This window comes from Rhincodon typus, chromosome 19 (genome assembly GCF_021869965.1).
Source record: "Rhincodon typus isolate 14 chromosome 19, sRhiTyp1.1, whole genome shotgun sequence".
Classification (NCBI taxonomy): Eukaryota; Metazoa; Chordata; class Chondrichthyes; order Orectolobiformes; family Rhincodontidae; genus Rhincodon; species Rhincodon typus.
In genome coordinates, this window is record NC_063350.1 from 19,640,825 (window position 1) to 19,665,899 (window position 25,075).

A 25,075-nucleotide genomic window follows, 5' to 3' on the forward strand; every position below is an offset into this window, starting at 1 on the left:
TGCTGCCTGGCCTGCTGTGTTCCTCCAGCTCCACACTGTGTTAACTCTGACTCCAGCATCTGCAGTTCTTACTGTCTCTGAATGGATGGAAGGCTGGTTTGTGATTTGGACTGAGCTGTATTCCATGACTCTGTAGTTTCTTGCAGTCTTGGGAAGAGCAGTTGCCGTACCATGCTGTGATGCACCCAGATAGGATGCTTTCCATGGTGCATCTATATTTGAGCACAGGAGTAGTGAAGTTTTACTTGAATTGTATAAGAGCTTGCTTAGATTGCACCTGCTGTACTGTAAGCAGTTTTTGTTTCCTTATCTCGTGAAAGATTTTATTGTCATAGAGGGAGTGCAATGAAGGTTCACCAGACTTGTTCACAAGACTATCCTGTGAGGGGAAGTTGGGCAACTCACCCTGTGTTCTCTAGCGTTTTGAAGAATGAGGGGTGATCTCGGTGAAACAATCTCCAGGTCCTGAAGGCTAGAAGCTGTCATGATGCTGAATGGTCATGACAGAGTAAATGCTGAGAGATTGTTTCCCCACTCAGAAACAAATGAGTTCTCTGTGTCAGAATAAGGGGTTGAATATTTAAGATTGAGATGAGAACTTCACTCAAAATGTTGCAAACTTTTGGAATTCTCCGCCCCAGGGGTTTGTGAGTGGTGCATTGTTGAATATCTTGTAAGATTGGGGTAGAATGATTTTAGATCTCGTGGGAAATCAAATGATATGAGAGGTGGACAGAAAAATGTAGTTGAAACCCAAGATGAGCCACTTTCGTACTGACTAGTTGAACAGGCTCAACAAGGCACATGGCTTACTCCTACTCCTATTTATTATGTTTTTATGGGACTCCATGCCGGTAATGTGAATGTCCCATTACAAGCCTTGTTTTAAAAAAAAACTTTTTTTTTAAGTGCAGGGGATTGGGGGTGGAGAGTTGTGAAGGTGGAAAAGTGAGACTTTATCTCTATTGAAGCCATGTTTTTCTTTGTTTTCCTTTGGTGAATCTGTCCCACAGTAAAAAGGACTGTTTCAACAGCAGGAAGTGCTGTTTATTTCAAAAGCCAAGGCCCACTGAGTGCATAAATTCGGTGTTAAGTTTCTCTCCAGTTCCAGTGCCAAACATAATCAATACTGCTAATTGTGCTTCTGCTACTGGACTGAAAAATGAGAGACAGCTCCCACAAATTTGCAGGCAATGGATCAAAGTAAACATTTCAAAATTTCATGTTTCAAATAACAGTGGGGTGTGATGGACAGAATTCATATGTGCAGTAACATAATTTTTCTGCTCACCTGAAATCAATATTGGTAATCGGTAAGCAGATGATTAGAGTTTCTCCTGCCTTTTTAAGTATGATTTGGTAGATTTGGTTAATGTTTGGAGACATTGCTTTCTTAACAGTAAACACATGATGATAAATATCTGTTTGAGTGCCTGGAACTGACGGTTAGCAAGGAAAAGGGTTTTCTGTGTGCTAAATCAAAGCAATGATCAAAGGCTGGATTTTTCCTTTTAAAGTTTCTGATTGGCAGATGAAGCAGGCATCCAGTTTTGGCCAGTAAACTGAAGTTACTTCTGCATTTCAGTTTAGATGCCAAGACCTGGTTTCTCCTGTCAAATTGGCTTTCTGTAGCCCAGCAGCAGACTTATCAGCCCAGTTTGGGTCTGTGAGTCTGCTATGGAAACAGATTTCACAGCATAAACATTGGAAAACGGCTCCCAGAATCAAAGTTAAAGGAACAATCTAAAAGCAATTTAACTGCATGCCCCTGCAGGCAAAGCTACCCTCCCCCACAGCCACTGTTGTTTATCTTTGTATCCCCCTTTCGCATGCTTTACAAAAAAAGCTATCTGGATTTCCAAGTTTCAAACATAACATTTCAAGGGTACAATGTTTTTTTTTGGTTCGGCTTCCAAATAGAAATAAGTTAGGTGCTCCGATATCCAATAAACAGACTTTCATTCATGGGGATCTCTACAATGAAATTATAAACTACACAGTTATGAAAGAAGGCTGAATAGTCAAACAAATGAAGTTAGAGAAAAACAAGACTGGCATGCATTTAAACATAAATAAAGAAAATGTTTGCTTGTTAAGTGGCTTTAAAATGTTAAACTCTGTGAAGGAGTGCCTTCCAGTTTGTAATTCAGTGTCTTGTATCTTTTAGGCGTAGTCTTGCATTCAGCTTTCGCTCATTTTGCCTTTTCTGTTTCTGCCTTAGATTCCTTACATCTGCCTCCTCTAGTCATTACCACCCTCCCCCACAACTAACTGAGTATGCTTTGTGCAACACATTAAGTTCCTCAGTGCACATTTGAAGGACCATAACGGCAATTCCTTCAGCACTGGTTTCAAGTTACACAACTTGATCAGTGTGTAGTATGCACCCATGCTGTCATGTGTTCTGGGATAGGCAAACTGCTTTCACATCGGTGCTTGTTTACAAAGGCTTTGTCTGGGCTACAACAAATAGGATTCGAGCAGTCTTGAGTTGCTATTTCAGTGGTGTGCTCAAAATTTCTGCCCATTTTAAATAAAAACTTACAACTGCTTTGTAAGTGGATCTTCCAAATCTCTCTGATCCCACATAAAAAAATGCTGATACAGAGCTGGTCTGATCAATTCCATCAGCAAATAAAATTGCTGTGGCTGCTAAGAAGCTTCAAACAGCAGCAGTATTAAACCAGCAGGGAATACAAATTAGAAGGTTAAATGAGGGAATGGGAAATCAGGCTTGTGAAGAATGACTCTCCATTGCAGGCCTTGAAATACATTGAATTTTAATACTAGGGTTTTTTAAAATGTATCACGGCCTCCAAACAATTCAGAATGTTAGGAAGACATGGTTCGTCTTCAGGGATCTGGACAAGTTTGTAAATCAAAAAGGTGCGGTGAGCAGGAAATATCCTCTGTTTCTCTGTGTGAGGCTTGGCTGGGGGAGTGACGATTTCGGGTGACTTAACTCTCCATACGAAGACTGGTTTAAAAGCAAAATCCCAATTTTTTTTAATTATTAATTCATTGTTGGTGCAAGGTCACAGAATCTAGTGGCATTATCTGAGGTTTCCAACTTGCTAAAGATCTTACAACATAGAAAAAATCTTAACATTGAAACCCTCTCGCTGGTGATGGCATTTCTGTTGTCTATGAATGATTTTGTTGGAAGAAAATACAAGCAATGTGTTAAATAACTGCTTGCCCTTGCTTCCAAATTTAAGGTCTCCAACTGGTTCATCAATGCAAGGAGAAGACTTTTACCAGACATGCTACGGAAGGATGGCAAAGACCCTCATCAATTCACTATTTCTCGCAAGAGCAAGTTCTCTGAATTAAATCAATCTCGAAGCGGAGGCAGACCAAACCTATTGGAGAATTCTGCTTCCGCTGCCACCTCCACACTTTTGTCTGCATCATTTCGACCTTCTGTCATTTGCCATGCAACAACATCAATGGTTAAAGACATGCCTTTACTCCTCTGCCCAGAGTCCGGCAATGACAGTAAGAAAACCTCAAAACAGACTGACCAAGAGTTAGTTCGACCCCTGTTTAACACTGATAACCCCACTACTTTGACGTGCACAGATTCAAGCAGTCCTAATAATGGATTGTTCAACACACCACCTCCCACTCCACCAGAGCTCCACCAGGACTTCAGTGGATTTCAGCTGTTGGTGGATGTTGCACTCCAGCAGGCTGCTGAACTGGAATCTCAAAAACAGAATATTAAGATTTCATCTTAAACACGTGCATCAAGGAACGTGGTAAATGTCAGTAGAAGTGTAGATATCTGAGGAACCTTTCAGTTGGTTCCAGTCTGTGAATGGGCAGTAGCATGTTACTTAAAATCTATTCTGGAGAAATGACTATCAGAATTCATTTCTTATGGCTGGAGAAATAGCTTGAAAAGTCTGTCTGCTTAAACTCAAGGTTACTCTCTCATGGCTGTCCAGTTGATTGTAGACCCCTTGAATTGAAGGGTTGCAATAATTATTTTTAGTAGTATTCTCAGAGGCTCCACTATAGCTTTGCACTCTGCAAACTGTAGATTATAGGACTACAACATAGTTAGCATTAGCATTCTGTACTTTTGACTGCAAATATAAATGAGCTATAATCGTACTTCAAAAACTGAAGGTTACCTTAATTCGTTCAGGTTTTATGTCGCTGACCAATATGTCATGTTTAAAGATTTGTTTTTATAGTTGTTTTCCTTAAATGACGCTGCTTTCATTGAAACAGATATATTGAGTACAAAGCAAAAGTGCAGTGTCAAGGTAACCCAAAGTAGTGTGGATGACCAGGATGGAAAATTGTCTTGCACGTTCTTTAATCCTCAACCTGTGCAAAGTGTCTGAATCATAAGATATTAGAATATTTTTTCATTTGTATATAATGGATCTTTACTACTGAGCTAAAGAATTGTAACTTTAAATTGTGGTTCTGTTAGAGGCAAACTGTAAGATAAAAGTGGAACTTCCTCTAATCACTACTCAATAGATTATGATTATAGCAATGTGACATTAGCTCGGAGGTATTCATTTGTAACTTGAGTACAGAACTATTAAAAAGGTAAACTAATTTCTATTTGTTAGTTCTATCTGTGAATGTAGCTATCTGATATTTTTTACATTTTTTTTAAATGTAGTACATTGTTAAAGGTGATGTGAAACTTCCTTTTTAAACGGTAGTGCTAAGATTTATCTGATGGTAGTCTGGGATTCACATAAGTTTTCAGATTCTAAAACTTTCGTAGATGATGTTCAACCCAGTTACATGAAAAAAAAAAGTTGAGGAGAAAATCATTTAGAAAATGGAGAACCAGTGATTTTAAAATGCAAGTAATACAAGCAGATTTTCCTATAACCCTTGCATATCAATGTAAGATTGAGGCAGAAACTGGCAACTTGAGCTGCCTTTCAAATGAACCATTCCTGCAAGCTGCATTTAGGCAAATTTGTGGAGTTGTTTTCAGACCATTTAGTTTGATCCTGCAGCTGCTTCGTATATCAGCCCTTTATTGTAAATCATATATACATGGCCAAACTCTGTACCTGGGGTTTTACAGAAATGCTACTCATGTTGGAAGCTTTAAAAATTTGGTTCAGTGTTAATGCAAAAAGGGGCTTTGCAGATCATGTATATAAGTGAGATAAATGCAAATGTGCCTTATGATGGTGGTTTTTTTTGTTACTATGAAGGGACCACCCAACTATTCAAGACTTCAATTTCAATCTGTGCAATATTTAAAGGAGTTCTTACAACTCCATTCTCTGTCTTACAGGAACATTGATCACATCTGTGAATTTTTTTTAATACCACTCTAATAAAAATCTTGACGTTTGATAAATTTGAGTTCTGTTATTATTTAATGTTAAATTGCTAACAGAAGATTCAGTTTTTGATGTGTGGTTTAATTTCTTGACCTAACGTCCACAAGATGTGCAGAACAGAATTGAGCTCCTCGGCACGACTTCATTTTGGCCAAGTCACACCATTTATCTCAGCAGCAAGCAGATGGTAATATTCCTGCAACAAAGCATTGCTGAACTGCACACCTTATACATGCTTCTCATCACCAGAATTATTTAGTGAATTAATACCAGGTTACTGATAGTAACAGTCATACTCGAGCCAAGATGCTTTATTGCTGCATCCATATGTTGTGAGATTTTTAGGCTGCCTTCAGAATGCATTTGCAAAAAAATCTTACCAGAAAGAACTATTTTTTAAATTGTGTCTCGGAGTCGTACATCATGGAAACAAGACCCTTCGGTCTAACTCGTCCATGCCGACCAAGTTTCCTAAACTAAACCTATCCTGTTTATGTACCTGTCCAAATGTATTTCAAATGTTCTAACTCTACCATTTCCTCTGGCTGTTCATTCTACATACAAACCAGCCTCTATATGGGGAAAAAGTTGCCCCTCAGGTAGCTTGAGATTGAAAACGTGTTGAAAATACTCAGGTCTGTGAAGTGAGAAACAATGTTAACATTTCATGTCCAGTGTGACTCTTTGAACTGCAGAAAAATGAAAAGATAATGGGTTTTATTCTGTTGAAAAGGCAGGGCTACGTAGAGTAAAAATGAAGATAATTTCGACGATGGGAGAGATTAATTGACAGGTATCATGCAATAAAAGACAGTGATTGGTAATGGTTGTAATGAAATCGAACATTGATCTAGACCAAAGTGTTAATTACAGAAGCAGTAACATTAAATCTATATTCAGACTAGCACTTGGCAAAGAGAAAATAATTGGAGGACAAAATTCACCAGTCTAACATTGTTGAACTCAGAACTGAGTCCAGAAATCTCAGTGGCCCTTGCCATGGGTGAATCTTAAGTTTGGGCATTGCCTGCAATGAAAGCTGCATGAATTAGTTAACTGGCTCTTCACAGCCTTAGTAGAAAACCACTTTAAATTATCACCACAGTTTGCATTTACCCACCAGTAATATGAAAAGAAAAAAAAAAAAAAAAAAATGCACCATTTGAGTTGTACAGCTGAAAGATGTGTTGTCCTAAAACAAACCCAATATGAAAGACGGGGAGGAATTGATTCATGCCAGCATTGTTTATCAGGTTTGCAGCATATCTGTTAGTTTTTAATTTCAATTGATTTGAAAGATTTCAGTGAGATTTTTAATCTAAAACCAAGTGAAAATCACTGTGAGACAAGAAGAGATTAAACTAAGCAAAACTCAATAAAAGGAAGGTTTGGCACAGTGAAAAGCCAGCTGCTGATTCATTACTAGTCCATTTTGCATTTGCTGGCCAAGGCCAACTTGACCCAATTTGTCATTTGTAAATAGTCAGGGGGACTTGGTTTGAGAGTTATATGTATGGCAGTATCGCCATAACACTTTACTAAAATTTCCAATTGTAATACAACCATAAATGATGAGAATACAAACAAGAAGGAGTGGGCCATTCAGCCCCATAAGTCTATTCCACCATCCAATCTGATCAGCTGTGATCTTACTGAAATCTCAGATCCCTATTCCTGCCCATTTCTGATTAACCTCTCAGTCCCTTGCTTGACAATAATGTAGCTACCTCTGCTACCACCAACTTTCAAGAAGAGACTTCTAAAGACTCTCAACGCTCAGAGTAAAAAAAAAGTTTCATCTCTATTTTAAAAGGGTGGACCCTGATCGTAAAATTTATTTTATTATAACAATACACAAGCAGTTTGGTTCTGTACAGTCTTTGGCAACAAACATTGGGTTTGACTTTCTCAAGAGTTGTAATAAACCAAAAGGCATTTCTTAATTATGCAAGATACTGTTCACATGTATTTGAAGCACTGGGTGACTGCAATGGTGCAGAATCAGGGAACAGATCAGATCTGCGCCACATACAACAGCACTAAGAGTACGTTACACCTGATGATCAGGTTTTTACTTTCGATGGAGAGGGAGCTGTGCTCCCATCTGCCTAGTTTCTGCCTCACTTTGGCAATATGCTCCTCCCAAGTTTTTGTGCATGCCCTGGCCCCTCAGAACCATATTCCCAGCACCTTCAGATAATCTGTCTTGACGGTGAAGAGGGAGAAAGGATCACTTGGCCCAGTTCCCAAAGAACGTGGCCTCACTCTTGCCTCAATTTACCTTGGCTTCTGAGGCCAGTCAAACTGGTCACAGATGCTCAGGCGTCTGCACACTGACAGCGATCCCAGCAGAAAACAGCGCCGTTATCCATGCACAGGGAGGCTTTGACCTGCAGGCCTCCGCTGCCTGGAGTAGTCACCCCTCTCAGGCTCCCATCCTTCCTGAGGGATTTAGCAAAAGGATCTATACAACATGTAAACAAGGCAGGAGTGAGTGGGCAGTCCTGCCTGATTCCGGATCTGATCGAAAAGCTTTCTGATTCCTGCCCATTGATTGAGACTGCACTAACGATGTTGCAGTCAGATCCAATTGTGGATTCCCTCAGCAAAGCCCATTTTGGAGAGCATATCCCACGTGGAGGTGTGCGATATCTCATCAAAGGCCCACTCCTGGTCCAGGCTGACGAGGCAGACGTCCACCCGCCTGTCCTGCACATAGACGATCGTATCCCCGAGGAGCACAAGGCTCTCAGAGATTGTTCTACCTGGTACAGCACAAGTTTGGTCAGGGTGAATCACTGAAATCAGAGCAGACCAGATCTGGTTGGTGATGACCTTAGACAGGATTTTGTAATTCAACATTCATCTGTAAAACTGGTGACCAATTTCTAATTTCCTCCCTTACCTTCTTCTGCTTGTAGATGAGGGTGATGATACCTGCCAGGAGCATGATGTCGTACATCTCCTGGTCCTGGGCAATCAAGTCCCACAGAGCCAAATACAACTCAGCCGGTAAGCCGTTTCCCATGGGACTTTTATTCTTTTCTAAGGATTTGAGAGACTTGATCAGCTCATCCAAAGATAATGGCTGGTCCAGCCTCTCCCACGTTTTGTCGTCTAACACCTCCATGACACAGGATAGGAATGACTGGGAGGCCGCACTGTCTGTTGGTTTTGTGTCATACAGTCTGGCATAAAAGGATTTGCTAATCCTCAGTATGTTAGACTGAGATGATGTTACCAATCCACCTTCTTCCTTCAGGCTGCTGATCACAGAGCTCTCCCTGTGCACCTTGCAGAAGAAAATTGTGAGCATGTCTCTTCCTGCTGCACGGTGTGGGCCCTGGATTGGAAAATTATCTTGGAGACCTGAGGCAGACGCGAGGCTTGTTGGCTAATCACCTCCTGGAGATCCTCCTCGACGCCAACCTCCATCGTCTGCAGCAGGAGCAGGATCTGCATGGTTTTCCGGAGTTTGGACAGTTTTCTCCTCTATCTCTCTCTGTCTCACACCTTCTGACCTTTGAGGATCAAGAACCTCTTGATACTCCCCTTGACTGTTTCCCACCAGTCTGCTGGAGAGTCAAGGCGAGGTTTCACAGTCCTCCAACCGGTGTTATCCCTTTTGAGCTCCTTGATGTGTCTGAGGCCGACAATCTCTCGTTCAGTTTCCTTGCCAGCATGACCTGTAGATAACAGCCAGCAGGAGGCAGTGGTCAGAGAAGAACACTGCCTTGATGTCGGTGGATCTGACCGAGAACATTTGGGACACAAACAGGAAATCAATCCGTGAGTTGATAGACCCGTCTGGCAGCGACCAGGTGTATCTACGTGCGCTCCGTCTGCAGGGGTGATGAAGACATCGTGCAGCTTGGCAACTTTAACCATTTCCATCAGGAATCTGGACGTGGCATCTGGTTTGCTGAGAGCCCCTTTGGTGCAGTTGAAGTCTCTGGCTAGATTGACCAGCCTGGACATCACCAGCAGCGGTGGGAGCTGCTGCAGGATGACCAGCCGCTCACTCTTTACCACCAGGGCGTGCACGTTAATTAGTCTCGGGGGAGCATTTCTGTACATGATGTCTGCTATGAGGAAGTGCCGGCCCATCATCTCCTTAACCTTGGAGATGGTGAAGTTGCCTCCACACAGCAGAATACCCAGGCCGAAGGAATGCCAATCATTTCCCCCTGACCAGATCGAAGGCCCGTGGGCCCACAAGCTCGACCATTTCCTGAAGCTGCTGAGGTGCGGTATCTCACACTCCTGCAGAAACAGGAGGTCCGCTTTGAAATTGGCCAGGTGAACCAACGTGGAAACAGATCACGTACTGGACTTAACGCTATGTACATTGATACTGCTAATTTAAAAACCCATTTAAGATTTATAGAATACCCTGATTTTTAAACTGTAGATTTAAATGTAGATTTCCCATAAGAGGAAGCATCATCTGCACATATACGTTGCGAAGATCCTTATGTATCATGTGTTTTAAACAAGTTGACTCCAACGCTTCTGAATCTATGCCTAGGACGCACCACTTGTTACATGTTACCACCCTGAATAGGACCCGTTTATGCTGAACAGCTGCTTCTTGTTAGCCAGCCAGCCTTCTACTTATGTGGCAACCTGTCAAATGCCTTCTGGAAATCTACGTACGGTGTATCCATTGCTTCCCCTTTTTCTCGGTGTTACCTTCTTAAAAGAACTCTAATAGATTGTTCACTCATGATCTCCTTTCAGAAAACCATGTTGACTCTCCATTTTACCTTGAACTTATACAAGTGCCTGCTATAACGTATTTGCTAGCTGCTAACATTCCCCTATCACAGCTGTTAAGCTAATTGGCGTGTAGTTACTTGCTTTCTGTCTCACTCGTTTTTGTTTTGAATAAAGGAGTTAATTTCACGACCTTCCAGTCTAAAGGGATGGTCCCTGAATCAAAGGAGTTTTGGAAAATTAAAACCAATGGATCAACATCCCACTAGCCAGTTTTAACAGCCGAAGATGAAGTCTATCAGGACCTGGTCACTGTCAGCCACTGCTCTGAGAATTTACTCAGTACCATATCTCTGGTGATTGTGATTTTCCTGAGTTCCACCCTCCCTTCCATTTCCTGTTTTACAGCTATTTATGGCCTGTTACTTATATCCTCTATATTGAAGCAGCATTCTGAAGAAGGGTCCCGACCCGAAACGTCAGCTTTCCTGGTCCTCTGATGCTGCCTGGCCTGCTGTGTTCCTCCAGCTCCACACTGTGTTATCTCAGACTCCAGCATCGGCAGTTCTTACTATCTCTCGCTGTAATGCTAAGGCTTTCAATAGTTTGGCAGCATTTACTCATATATATGTGAGAAAGCTTCAATAAAATAATCAATCAGTCTTTAATATTAAATCACATAAATATAACAATAAAGGTGAAATTAGTGGTGGAAACACATTTTGTACATTAAACTTTCCTTGTTAATAACTTGAATTTATTCGTGATAGGATGTGGCTCAAGTCAGATTTGACAAATAAATTTTACACAATTTTGAAACCCTTTTTTTCTGACGTAAGCAGATATCTCCTGCAATATGATCAGGTCTGTAATGTAGCCGTTATTCTGTTTCACTTATTTTTCAGTCCGAGGGCAAAGTTTTAATCTAATGCTCACAGAAGTAATTCTTGATTTGCAAAACCAAAAATTAAAAACAGTTCAGCATTTGTAATTGTACATACTCAATCAGGTTCTGTTACTGTCTTATTAAGACATTAACAAATGTTTTAAAATAGTCTAAATGAAATCCTTTCAAAGGAGTGGTACAGTTGTTTGGAGATAAGAGATTAAAGTGGAACAACAAGTGTTACATGCTGCAATTTTATGCACATCAGGCTTTTATTATAATTTGATTATTTTGGTGTTATCATCTAATCTTCTTTCTGTCTTCTGTCTACCCTTCCAGCAGCTGAAATATGATTACATAGATTCCTGATGCAGCTGTCACTTAACTAATATGCATGTTCACTGGAGCAAGGGCTATACTCTTAGGTAGATTCAGGCTAAGCTAAAAATGATGTAATGGCAGCAGTTAGTGGCATTTAAGCTATCTGACAGACGCTTGTATTTTAAATCCCATAGCAGGAAGTAATGGCTGAGGCAACAAATTGCTTTTGAGAGTTTTAAAGTCAGGGTGTGTTGAAGGACAGGATTCCCAGTGGTCAACCATTAGTCTATAATGATTGCAGTTAAAGGAAGAATGCTGATTTTATTCCAAGTCTGCTAAGCTAATGAATAAGCAACAATTATAAGACCTCAATTTCACAGCAAATTTTTGATGATAAATTTGCAGGTGGATTTACAAATCAAAGACGTTTTCCCTAACAAAACTCCTCTTTACCAAAGCCAGAAAATGTGCTGGAGAAGGCTTTTTGCAGCAATTCTAACATCTTCAACATAGTACTAATGTTCTTTCTTATAATGGTATACAGGGGGCAATTCATACAAATTATAATTTGTAAAGGCCATTTTCTAAGTAATAAACACACTCTTGATTTATCTTTCTGCTACTTGGTTTGTACCTTTTACCATTATACTCTCAATAGCCTTGTCATCCATCTGCTTTTCAGATAAGGCAGTTTAACTTACAAGCATAAATTTCCAAAAATGCAAATCAGATATGAAAGAGCTTAATGTCCAACTGCAGATTGGGGTTACCTTCTCAAAACATATTAGGAAACTCTAGGCAAGTTTCCTATAACTTTCCACCCAGCAATTAAATGAACAGAAAATCATAGGGACTGTACACTTGGGAAAAATCAATCCATAAATGTTCACTTTTCAACTCTATTCACTAAACTATTTTGAAATGATTTTAAGAATCTTCAACGTGGCACATCACATGTTGATGCATTATGCATAAGTGGTATGATACTGGAATAATTTGAGTGTGAAGCTTCAAATACTGTATACAGCAACTGGAGCCAAATAATACATTTCCCTGCTCCAATCCCATTGTGTCCCAATATTTTGCCCAGTTGTCTCATTTTAGGAACCGAGGAAAGAATAATGAAATATTTTGCCCATGCCAGATTATTTGTCATGGTCAATGCATATAGGGTTACAATTCATTACCACTGTTTTTGCAAAATACAAAGAGTACACAGTGTAGACGGATTGATATGCATGGATTGGTCACTGCCATTGGATGGGGATCCAAAGCGCTTTGGATCCATAAATTATGCGGTTGACAGAAAAACAACTTGAATTTACATAGAAGCAAAATACTGCAGATGCTGGAAATCTGAAACAAACATACAGAGAAGGCTGGAGAAACTCAGTAGATCCGGCAGCATCTGAGGAAAGAGAAAAATAGAGTTAAAATATTGAGTCGGGTATGACTCTTCTTCAGAACTCCAAATGTTAACTGTTTTTTTCTCTCTCCACAGATGCTGCCAGACCTGAATTTCTCCAGCCTTCTCTTGAGTTTGTTGCTTTTATATAGCACTTTAAATATTGTAAAATGTTCCAACGAGGCTCATAGGATGAGAATTGAAACTGAGCCAAAGGAGGAGACATTTGGACAAGTGATCAAACATGAAGATCAGATCAGAGAAGTGGAGAGGAAAAGAGGTTTGCAGAGGGAATTTCTGAACTGAGGCCTTAGTCAACCAAAGGCCTGTGTGAAAATGGTGAGACAAAGAAAGTGTGACTTGCAACAGGGCCACACTTGAAAGAACAGAGAGTTCTCAGAATGTTGTAGAGCTGAAAGTGGTTAGAGAAAGAGGGAGGTGCAAATTATGGAAGAGCACCAACATGAGAAGGAGAATTATGAAACAAAAAAGCATTGTTGGTCAGCACATACATGAGTAGTAGGTGAACAGGACACGGTGTGAATTAAGGTACAGGCAGCATTGTTCTAGATGATTCCAGTTTATGGAGGATGGAAGATTGGTAAACAATGAAGTAGTTGAGGCTGGAGGAAATAAAAGGACATTTATATGCAGATGGACACAGGTTGATTGATAGTCAGTGAAGGATCCACGAAAGTAGAAAGCCATTGAAGAAAAGCCCAAGTTCAATGGGTTAATTTTATACTGGGAATTGAACATGACAAGTTCTTTTATTTTTTGCATTTCCGAGAAAATGAAATGAAATTTATAGTTATTATGAATTGTGTACTTGTTCAGTATTGCTCCTTCTCCTATTTAATGTTCAATAAACATGGCTAGTAGTCTGTTATACGTGGTAATGTAATAGAATGGTTATTCTTTTACTTATAAAGTTTACTTACAAATAATTCTCTGTTCTACTCAGAGTCTTGCTACATTCAACTAGATAGTGGGCTGATAATAGCACATTTTAGTGCACACTTGATGTGAGTTGTATTATGAGAATGGCGAGCAGTGTTGAAACCAAGCCAGCATACATTATAAAACCCAACAATATAGCAGAAGCTTAGTCAAATACAGTAAAGAATGATAAGCTGGTAAACTGTACAGGTGGAGGTTTACCTCTGTTATTTCTAAAATTTCAGTTAGCAAGGAATAACACTGAATATCCTCATTAACCATCAGCTTTTTAGCTCTATTTCATTCACTAGCATTTTCTTGGGAAAGGCCAAAATCAAAGCCACTGGTTAACAAATGTAGTTTTAGACCTAGACACAACTAATACCTGGACTTTTTAATTTCCCATCAACAAAGACATGACGTTAGGTGTCAATGCTAGTTTTAATAATTTATCAACAACCATTTCTGTGTCTGTTAGATCTACAATAAATACTATGCCCACATTAGAAGATACATAAAAAAGCAGAAATTACTGGAGAAACTCAGCAGGTCAGGCAGCATTTGTGGACAGAAAGCAAAATTAATGTTTCGAGTCCAGTAACAAAGGGTCACTGGACTTGAAACATTAACTTTGCTTTCCCACCACAGATGCTGCCAAAACCTGAGTTTCACCAGCATTTTCTGTTTTTGTTTCATATCTCCAGCATCCACAGTTCTTTGTTTTATATTGGAAAATATGTTGTGAGAATCATATCCCTGCTAATTGTACAAATGAATGGAGATTCCTTCTCTATGCACAGAATGATCACAGCAAACATCATCAGATAAAATCAGGATCACTCCAATGACCCTTTGGGATCTTTCTCTTTTGATACTCCTCTGATGGCATAGACTACTAACAAAATTAAGGCCCATAGGCAGATTATTAGTTTGTGCTCGTTGAATACCATAATATGACTTGTCAAGGTAACCATTTTGTTTTAAAGGTTAAAGGTATTTAATGCCCAGCAATGAAAAACAAATACAGCTCAAATATAATTTAAGATAACAAGATGTAGAGCTGGATGAACACAGCAGGCCAAGCAGCACCAAAGGAGCAGGAAAGCTGACGTTTCGGGTCTAGACCCTTCTTCAGAAAATATCAAATATAATTTAATGTGTTTTTTAAAAAAATCTTTTTGCTTGTAAATGTCAGTCCTAATACGTTTTTCTAATGCTGACAATTCTGCTTAATAAAATGTAGTTATGTTTTAGTACCAGATGCACATTGGGGTCCATTGAAATGCCAAACTGTACTGAAAAATTCATTATAATGGCTTGAAATATTGTACGAGAAGCCAAGTAACCATCAGGAAGTATAAATGTGATAGCAAGCAGGACAACAGAGCATACTTTGCTGAACATCTCTACATTGATATTGCACATCATAAAAAGGATACTTTTGTTCACAATTTTAGTTTAAAGTTATTTAAAGATACTACAGTGAATAATGTGACAACTAAAAGTGACTAAGGTGTGCCATTACATTCTATATGATTGAAATGGCAGACAATATCAATGAGAGGATACCAGCTGTTCATTCAAAATTCATACATAAAGTAGTTTAAAATATGTAAACATATTTAGCAAAACATTCGAAATAATTCATTTGGGACTGAAACCATTTGCCACTTTAGACACTCAACATTAATCATTTTAGGTTAGTGGCCCAATTTTGCAATATCACTTCCAGTGGATGTCTTTTTTAGTTAAAAATGTATAATAGGAAAGCAAAGCACACTACCAGAACAGCATTCTATATCACTACCCTTCCAATAAAATATATCTTCTTGTGCCTTTTTTGTGTCCAATCACATGTAATATTCCAAGAATGCAGCAAACGTATTCTATTGAGTCGTTTTTCATCAGCAATGCAAGCACAGAAAATGGGACTTAGGAAATCATTAGTATTACAAGCCTGTCAGTAATAAATCAATCCAGCTTCGACTGTGCTTTTATTGAGGACTACTTGTAAGATGGATGCCTCCAGTTGGGGCCTCATGGTGGAGGTCACATGACTTCAGCAAGCCAGGAATCATATTACCATATTTTGCATTTCTGCCCCAGAAATCCCCCTTTAATCTAAAAATAACTTTGAATTTTCATTTACATTGAGTTACCTGCTATGCACACAACTGTTCTCATGCATAAGCAGTTTGTTATTCTCGTCAATTCCTGGATAGGCATTGCACGTAATTTTTAAATTGTGCCAGTCGCTTAATAGCACGCTGTGTGTCATAATTAGCTGTTCATCTGAGTGATATTCCTTCCCTGGGGAAGCATCATTCCTGTGCGACTTGTTGTTGCTGTGGTACCTGTTATTTTCATTTCCATTATTGGGTTGATCTGGGGTTCTCAGAGTATGAGGGTTGGTCTGTGGACTGTACTGACGCTGAGTTCATATCGTCATGAGCGGCTACCTGCAACGAACAGACAGCTTCTCTAGCTGTGACAATGTGACAGTATATCTGATTCATTTCATTGCGTACAACTGAGGTAATGACTGATCTACACAGGTCTCAAGTTGCCACTTAGGCTGGCTTTTGTTGAGAGATCGCTGAAGGTTTGTAACCAAACTGACTCTCCAGTGCTCAGTTCTGCCAAACAATGGTTTGGCAGTTTTGTCAAAGTTAAATTTGGCTTTCTGCAATTTCACTTTGATTTTGTTATTACTTCCAGCTTCAGTAGTTATTCTTTGCTGTTGGAAAGATAATTAGTTCTTGTATTAGACTACTTTCCATGCTTTCATTTGGTTTGTTTCTCCACCCAAGGAATGCCTTATGTATATCTGTGCTGGATTTCTTTAGGTTCAGCCTTTGCATTGGACTGGCAGTAGTGTGGAGATGATGTGTAGTGTTGAATTTCCCAATCCTTTATGAAGCAGCATTCATACATTGAGGGCCATTGTCACTCACCTCAATGTCTGGAATGCCATTTTGGCTAAAGTGTGCTTTCAGGCATCTGACAATCTCATTGGTAGTCATCGAAGTTGGCTAGTCCATCTCCTCTCAGTCAAAATAGTAGGCTGCAGTGACAATATAACCAGTTCCTGAGAGAGAGAAGTAAATCCTAATTTCATTTATGATCTCTCTGGAGTGGCACATGTCATAGCTGGCACTCCCACTTGCTTAGTTTTGGTACTCATTATAAGTACCGCATCAGCCGATGTGGTCCTTGATTTCATTGCTTATATTTGGCCAGTAGAGTACTTCCTTGACCTTCCTCAGTCTTGGGAATTCCTTGGTGGTTTGCAAGGATGTGTTTTAGCATCTCTCCTCTCAATGCTTTGGGAGAGTTCTCTATTTGCTTTATATAAAATGCCATGAAGGGTTATCTATTCGTCTCTGTTTGTCCAGAAGAGTGTCCTTAACGCTAACAGGCCAGCTTCTTATCACTACTTCTCGAATCTATATGTTGCATCTTGTTGGATGGTTTGCTTTGATTTGCACTTGTCTGTTAGATTCAATGCCCCTGCTGGGTTGATTATTTTCATTATACATCAAGAAGCTGATTCACGTTGGATCTGGAGGATTTCGCACTGTCATACCATCCTCTATTATCTTCATAAGGAGTACTGCTCCCAGCAGCATGTCAGTGACGTACATCTGTTTCCCTTGCTTGTCTGTCACTTCCAGATGATATCTCTAATCAGAGTAACATTCTTTGCAGATGCTTTGCAGCAGATGGTGGCTGCATGAGGAAAATGCTTTGAAGTGGTTGCGATGATTGTCACTTTATCTCTTCCAAGTAGGCACAGATGAAAAAGTTCACAAGCAAAGAAAAGGGCTAGGCCCTCTTTCATGAACTGAATGTAGTATTGTTTTATTTGTGAGATTGTCCTGAACGTGAATACAATCAGTTGTCCTTACTACTTTCATGTTCCTTCAAGAAGTAGTTACACAAACCGATGTCACTCAGGAGGGTGATTTTATCATTTATGTTGTAGTATTTCAGCAACATCCATTGTCATGACTAGTCATTTGATATCAGAGGACACTGCTTCTTGTTCTGTGCCCGAATACATACTGCACATCCTTGGTGGTGGTTGGTGTAATGGTTCACACTCTGACAACATATTGGGTGAGAATTTTACTCAACAGTTGACGAGTCAAACAAATAATTGCAATGCTTTCACATCACTGCTACAGCTCTGAACTGACAAAGACCTTTTGCTGTCTGTGCATGACCTATGCTCTTGACCTCAGGTATCTTTAATTTTTTTTTGTTTGGGTTCAAGTCAAGTGGTTGCACTAAATATTGATTGTGGTCAGCAGTGGCTTCTTCTGTTTCTCTCTACATCCACAAACTAGCAGATCATCCACTATATCTTCTTTTCTGATAAAATCAGAAACTGAATTTACTGCTTCTCTAAATATGTGGAAAAGCCAAATAATAGGTGCAACCATCTGTATCTCCGAAATGGCATCTAAAATGTTAAAAAGCTGCTGCTTTCATTGAGCTTCACTTGCCAGTAACCAGCCTCTGCATTCAAGGATGTGAAGACTTTTTTTCATTGCAAGGTCTGGCAAAATTCTTAGATGTTCAGCATGGGATTACAGAGTTTTATTTAGATCCTTTCAGTCAATGCATATTTTTAGCGTTCCAGGCTATTTCACTGCTACCATTCTGCTAATCCATCTTGTAGGAGTTTCTTGATTACTCCCTTTTCCAGCTCTTCAAACTTGTCTTTCAGTCTGGCCTTGAGGGCAGCTGGAACTTTTCTTGACAAATGCTGAACTGGTCTTGCTCTCCAGCAGGACTTCTTAAACCTGTAAACACATAGTTGTACTCCTTCAGGATCTGTTCCAGCTAATGGTTTAATGTATTGTTACTCTCAGAACAGGATCTCCAATGCCAAAACAGAATTTTGTCTTTAATTAGATCGTCCTTTAGTTGCTCAAATTCCTGGGATTCTACGAGTTGTCTTAATGCAGTCACATATTGATCAACCGATTCTCTTCTACTTTGGGCCTAACACTGAACATGTACCATTCATAAAATACATTCATTTGGGGTTCAAAGCATGCATGCAAGGTTTTCAAAATTTTTGCAAGTCTCATTTTACTGTTCTTCAGAGAGTCTTAGAGTGGAATACACTTTGAAACACTTTTTCCCCCAACAATAATAAATGTGTAGCTACCCGTGGTTGCAATGGCTTGTTAATTCAGTTCTATTTCATATCACCTTACATTTTGAAGCCGCTAGGAGAAGCAAAGCTGCAGCCATTGTGTTAGTGCACCCAGCGTTTCAATTGTGGTTTGTTTCTGTTTCTCTTTCAGTGGATTTTAGTAGCTTTTACAGACATTCCCGTGTCCGTCTTTTAGGAGCTGTCCTTGTACACAGCTCTTCAACACTCAACTCCATACTGACACCATGCTACAAGTTCAAACAGTCTGGTTCTACAGTGTCTTTATTGAACTGGCTGTGAGATAGATGCCTCTAGTCAGTAGCTCATGAAGAGGTGATATGACTACAGCAAGCCAGGAGGCACAATAGTACAGCAATATAGACCAATATAACTGCAGAAGCCAAAGTAGACTTAGGAAACTAATCCCATATGTCTCTACTGACTCAGCAATAGGATTCTCACATATTAATTATAATAATAAAGTATGAGAAGGATAATCATAATAAATCTTAAACCACCAGGGTCCAATTGTGAATGTAAATGAGAGGAGTGTACCAGAGAGTAGTGTACCAAAGATATTTTTTTCTGGCAAAGGGCAGGCAAAATGTATCCTTTAATCTTTCTGTACCTCTGACTTCAAATTAGAATTTGAGAGCATTTTCACTTTTGCAATTTTTGCAGTCTCTATTTTTCTTTTGTGATAAACACTATTGTACCCAATGGATTTACTCAAAAACAAAAATCAAGTTTATCCAACACGTTCCTATTTGAAGCCATACTGTAACTCCTGCAGCTTTCGCTCTTGAATACAGCAAAACACATATTACTGATCCACAGTTCATTCCTTAACCGCAGTACCAAACTCTCTCCACTGTAAGCTTCTCTTGACTCTTAGGGTTTTAATATTACCATTGTTCTTCTGATCTCAGAATGATGCAGCACAAAAGGTCATTCCAGTTGTTCTTTGATAGCAGGATTTGGCTAATTCTACTCCCCTTTCTGATCCCTACAGCAAATATTTTTCACTCCGGTTTTATCCAATTTAATTTTCAAAGTTACTACTAAGTCTGCTTCCATCACTCTCTCAGGCTGTGAATTCTAGATCACATTTCTGTTAAAAAAGAATTGGCCGATGTTGCCTTTGGCTCGTCTCCTAATCACCTTAAATCTATTTTTTTCTTGTTTTTGACTCTTCTAGCACTGGAAATGGTTTCTCCTTATTACTCTTAAAAAAACCTTCAATAAACATTTTCATTAAATCACATTTTTTTATTCACTTGTGGGATATGGGCGTTGCTACCATTTATTGCCTGTCCGTAGTTGCCCTTGTGAAGGTTGTATTGAGCTGTCTTCTTGAACTGCTACAGTCTACGTGGTGTAGGTAGACCCACAATGGCATTAGGGATGGTATACCAGGACATTAACCCAGCAATAGTGAAATATTTCCAAGTCAGGGAGCTGAGTGGCTTGGAGGGGAACTTGTAGATGGTGGTGTTCCTATGTATCTGCTGCCTTTGTCCTCCTAGATGGAACTGATCATGGCTTTGAAAGATTAATAGTGAATTTCTGTAGTGCATCTTGTAGATAGTACACACTCCTACTACTGAACATTGGTGGAGAAGTGACTGAACATTTGTGGATGTGGTGCCAATAAAGCAAGTTGCAGAAACATGGGCACATCTATAGGCCATTCAGCCCTTAAGCTTGCTACAACATTCCAGATGAAAAGTCACCTGCCTCAATTTTGTTTTACCACAGTATTCCCATGATCCACTGGATGTCATTTATACTGTAACTAGAAATCTCTGGACATTTGTCTTGAAGCTAGTCAGTGCTTCCACAGATCTAAAGGGCAGAGAATTTCAAGGATTCACCTCTTTCAGAGTGAAAAGTTTCTTTCTCATTTCAATTATAAACAGCTTGCTCCTTGTTCTGAGACTGTATCCCTTGGTTTTAGGACTCGCCACCCCTCCATCCAGGGAAACATGCGTTCTGCACTCATAAAAGGTAGCTATTTTGTACTCTCTCTCTGGCCTTGATTTCCTTCCCAATGTGCCAACACCTGAATACAATGCTGCAGCTGAGGGCTATCCAATGACTTATGGCAGTTTAGCATAACCTGCTTATTTTTGTAATTTCTGATTACTTTACACATTAACACCCTTTTTGTATATACATCTCCAATCTTTCTGTTCATGTTTCACCTTTAAAATTATACAATTTAGTTAACTTATCTCTACCCATTTTCCCACCAAAACATATCACTTCGCACTTCTCTGCAGCACATTTCACAGACTATGTGATACCTTTCTTCACTTATTCTGTCTAAATTCTAAACGCACGATACCATCTGTTCCACTTGCCACAATTCTCAAGATTTTAAAGCAACACTTAAGATTAATTCCTACTTTTAATTCACTCTCCCTTGAATATTGAAAAAAACTACTAGCTCTCTTATGACTTTGATAATCTATGTACTTCAATATTTTATGATCTTCATAACTATTCTTTCCCACTTTTATCACATTCAAGTAACCGCTTGCAGCTTTGTTTCTCTGTTAAGAACACCACTTTCAATTTAAAACTCCCTTTACTCTGCCGCAGACTCAAAACTGCACCAAACTAAACAACAATCGGTTTTACTTTTCGTAATTACTGCCAAACAAGGAACAGTTTATGTTGTGCATTCCTGGAAAATGCAATCTGTACTGATATCATCCAAGTTCATTTCTGATAAGACCCATCTATCCAGAGAGAGAAGAGGCTCTCCTCCCCATTGATCGGGTTAGATTTGAGTGTGAGACTAGGTGAAAGGATAGAGTATTGATAAAGGGTAGATAATGTATCGGATCTTAGAGGAAAAGTAAAGCCACTTAATGTTTTTGTTACATCCCATCATAAGTTGAGTCCTGTTTGTTATTTACTACACATGCACTGCAATCACAGGTACCAACATATGCATTTACCGCAAACACCTCATCTTATTCAACAAACGAGGATATCAACGCAACCAACATTAACGACCCTCTGCTGTTACAAAGATCAATACATTATTGTTCTGTATGATAGAATCATAGAAGCCCTGTAAGCAGACCATTCGGTCCACTGAATCAACACTGTCCCACCAAAGAGCATTCCAACCAGTCCCACTGCCCCCACCCTATAATCCCACACAGGCACAGGGGAATGTCTCTGTGGAGTTTGCAGTCACCCGAATCAAACCTGTCGCTGAATACTGAATTTTAAAGGTTCAGGACACAATTTTTTTTTAATATATATACACAGAAGATTAACCCTTTGTGTGTCTTCATGCATTAGACATTGTATATACATGAGTATTAATTTGATTGGCTTACATTGCACTTCAGAAACTACCTGCTTTTAAGAGGACATGAAAACTGAAATGGCAGAATATGTTCTGCTCGTTCTGATTTTTTTTGTCATTAAATAACGTAAGTGGAAAGATGGTACAGATGGTATCAATTGGAACCATGAGATGGCCATTCAGTGAAGTCTCCTCACAAATCAGTAGAACTCCAAACCCAATTTCATATACTTTTAACATTGTTATCAGACTTGACAACTGTTTCTCGAACCCTTTTGGTTGCACTCTTCCTAAAGCAGGTAAAGAACAACCTTTAGAAAATCTGACTCAGTTTCAAAACAAAAAATACAACTCAAGCTCTGGATTCCATGTTGAAAGTAGCTAAAGGCGCCCTGCAATCAGCAACACGGATGATTAAGGACAAACCTCAATTAAAAATATTCGAACAGAATTTTACACTAGCATCCTTCCCTTTAGCCCACATATTCAAAGCAATCTTGTCGCAATGTGGTTCTACCTGAAGTTGAGGCTAAATGCGAAAAAAATCACTGTTCACGCTGTGGTTGTGTATTCATCTGGACTGTACCTCTCCTACCGGTTCCAGCAGACCGATTTACTCGAACTTTGAAACACTGGCAAGTACTAAGCCACAGCCAACTTTGAGGCAAAAATGCACAGGGTGCAAAGTCTTGTTCCTTACCTTAGGACTTTATTTTTTTCCCCGCTCCGAATGTAACAAAATGCGACAAATACACCTTATTAATGGCGAAGTACGCATTTCTTAGATCTAAGACCCAAGGCACAACTGTTTTGAATGGACGTTATAAATAGACTGTAACACCATAGCGCAGGCGATTTTGTATGAGTCTGATTAGTACAGTATTATGACCTACAAACTTGAAACCAAAATTGCAGTTTTCCCCATTTTATGTGTTTATTTAAAAATCTATCGTCCAATTGTTTGCTGACTTTTAACAGTCGGTTAGCCACGGTGAACAATAACTGAATCGTCTTCTTCCAAACTGCAGAAATCGAACTATTAACATGGACACGGATATACATACATGCTCTCTCCTCCACGTTCACATAACCATGCTTTTCTAAATCCAAGAAACAAAACATACACATTTAGATATCTCAAGCGTTTAATCAGTTAAAAACTGCAGCATGGGAACAGAATAATGACTCTGCATACATCCATCTCATTTTTAAGACGAGGATTACCAACAATCCAGGTTGGCCACGGAGTCTCCGAGAATTCAAACAATCTCCAAATCATTGCTAAGACGCTTAAAAGGAGAAGCGCTATCATGCGCATTCACCCCGCCTTTTTTTTCCCTTTGAAGGTTTCCATTATAAGTTTTAGAGGAAATGCCGGCTTGCCAGTCAAGAATCGCCCCCTCGAGACATAAACCGGTTCGCTTTTCAAATGGCGGGATGAAAATGACTAGGATGATGGGCAGATTGTACAGACCAATAACGATAGTTTAAAACGGAACATCAGCCAATAAAAATTCCACCCAAGCAGAATTGGAACTCTTCATAGTCGCCAGTTTGCAAAATAATCTGAACCCGAATGGGAAGTATGAGTGGTAAATCAAATCCAGAATTCAAATAAAATGAAACATACTACAGATCTTTCAGTACTGCACGTTTGCATGAATTTACAAGATCACAGCATAAACAAATGACCTAATCCATACTAAGAACTGTTGGCTAGGTCCCAGGCTGTAGGGAAAATGTCAGATGATAATTCGGATCAGAAGATCGAGAGAGGTAAGAACACAGCTCAGAGAACACTCGATGGATAAGATTTTTGCGAAGTTGATGAGCTGAAACAAAAATTGACTTTGAAACTCACTGCAAGATTGAATTACAAAGGCTAATATGCTTTTCTTTTAAATACAGAAATGAAGAAAGTTAATAGATCTTTTTAAAAATAAAAGGCACACGGTTTGACAGGGGTAGCTTCAGCCTTCCCAATGGCCAACGCTTTAGCTGAAAGAACCTGTGAACTCATTAGTCCACATGTCCAACTACACAGTGGAGTGATCAAAGGGATGAAAAGGTAGTGCAAGAGATCATCCCTGTGCTTGTGGAATCTACAGACAAATGATCACAATGAAACACAAAATGTAGGATACGGACAGAAGAGAGATGACTGACTTGTAGGAAACAATTACAGAGATCATAAGAAGTCATGTCAATGCCTTCTGGGATACAAATGGAGACCAAGTTTAGACACTCAGTACGGGAACAGACAAAGACTTACAGTAAACCAAGTAGCTTAAGTGAAGACAGATGATAGACATTTTTATTTCATTTTTGTTCATGAGCACTGCCACAGAAGAACAAGTAATTTTTATAAAAATGTTTCCAGTAGTTATTTCACGTATTGTGGGTACATAATATAAAACTTTCCTCAAGATGTGGCAATTAAATTGTAATCATAATAATTTGATTGAAAACAAGAATTGGTTAGATTGATGCACAAGAATATTGGAAACAAAGACTGGAATTCAAAAACTGTTTAGTCTATTTACGATCATGGTATCTCGGGCCAAATTGTCCCTTTCTGCATATTATTGAAACTCAATCACTATACAAGAGTTCGCAACTGTATTAATGTTTACCACATTTATGTTAGGTCACTGTCAAATATTGCTTAAGTTCACCTAATGATAAAATTAGTTCAATTATCATCATATTGAATAACTGATTACTTGTGAGAATTGAAGGAATAATAGGGAGGGGAAGAGGGAAAGTCACTTTAATAAAAAGATTATTTATTGCACTGGTGAATTTGATTAGAACAAATTATGACGATTTTTTTCAGTAATGAGCAAATACCAACACTGAACTAATCAGTGAAAGTTTTTATTTGATGTACACACTAACCAGCAGAATTCCCTTCTAAAAAGCCAGCTACACCATTGCTTTTTAACCCCAGGAGTTTACACAATACAGGAGCAGCATCAGTTCTAAC

At 39.2% G+C, this 25,075-nt stretch overlaps 1 protein-coding gene across 2 annotated transcripts in view; it reads left to right on the forward strand.

Moving 5' to 3' along the window:
- LOC109933423 (homeobox protein TGIF2-like) overlaps positions 1-5,347 on the forward strand; it is a 19,216-nt gene extending 13,869 nt beyond the window's left edge. For both annotated transcript variants that reach the window (XM_048608420.1, XM_020532653.2), the window contains exon 3: positions 3,219-5,347. In XM_048608420.1, the coding sequence (XP_048464377.1) occupies positions 3,219-3,740 (522 nt within the window). In that variant the 3' untranslated portion in view covers positions 3,741-5,347. The remainder of the gene's footprint in view (positions 1-3,218) is intronic.
- The last annotated feature ends 19,728 nt before the right edge of the window (positions 5,348-25,075 follow it).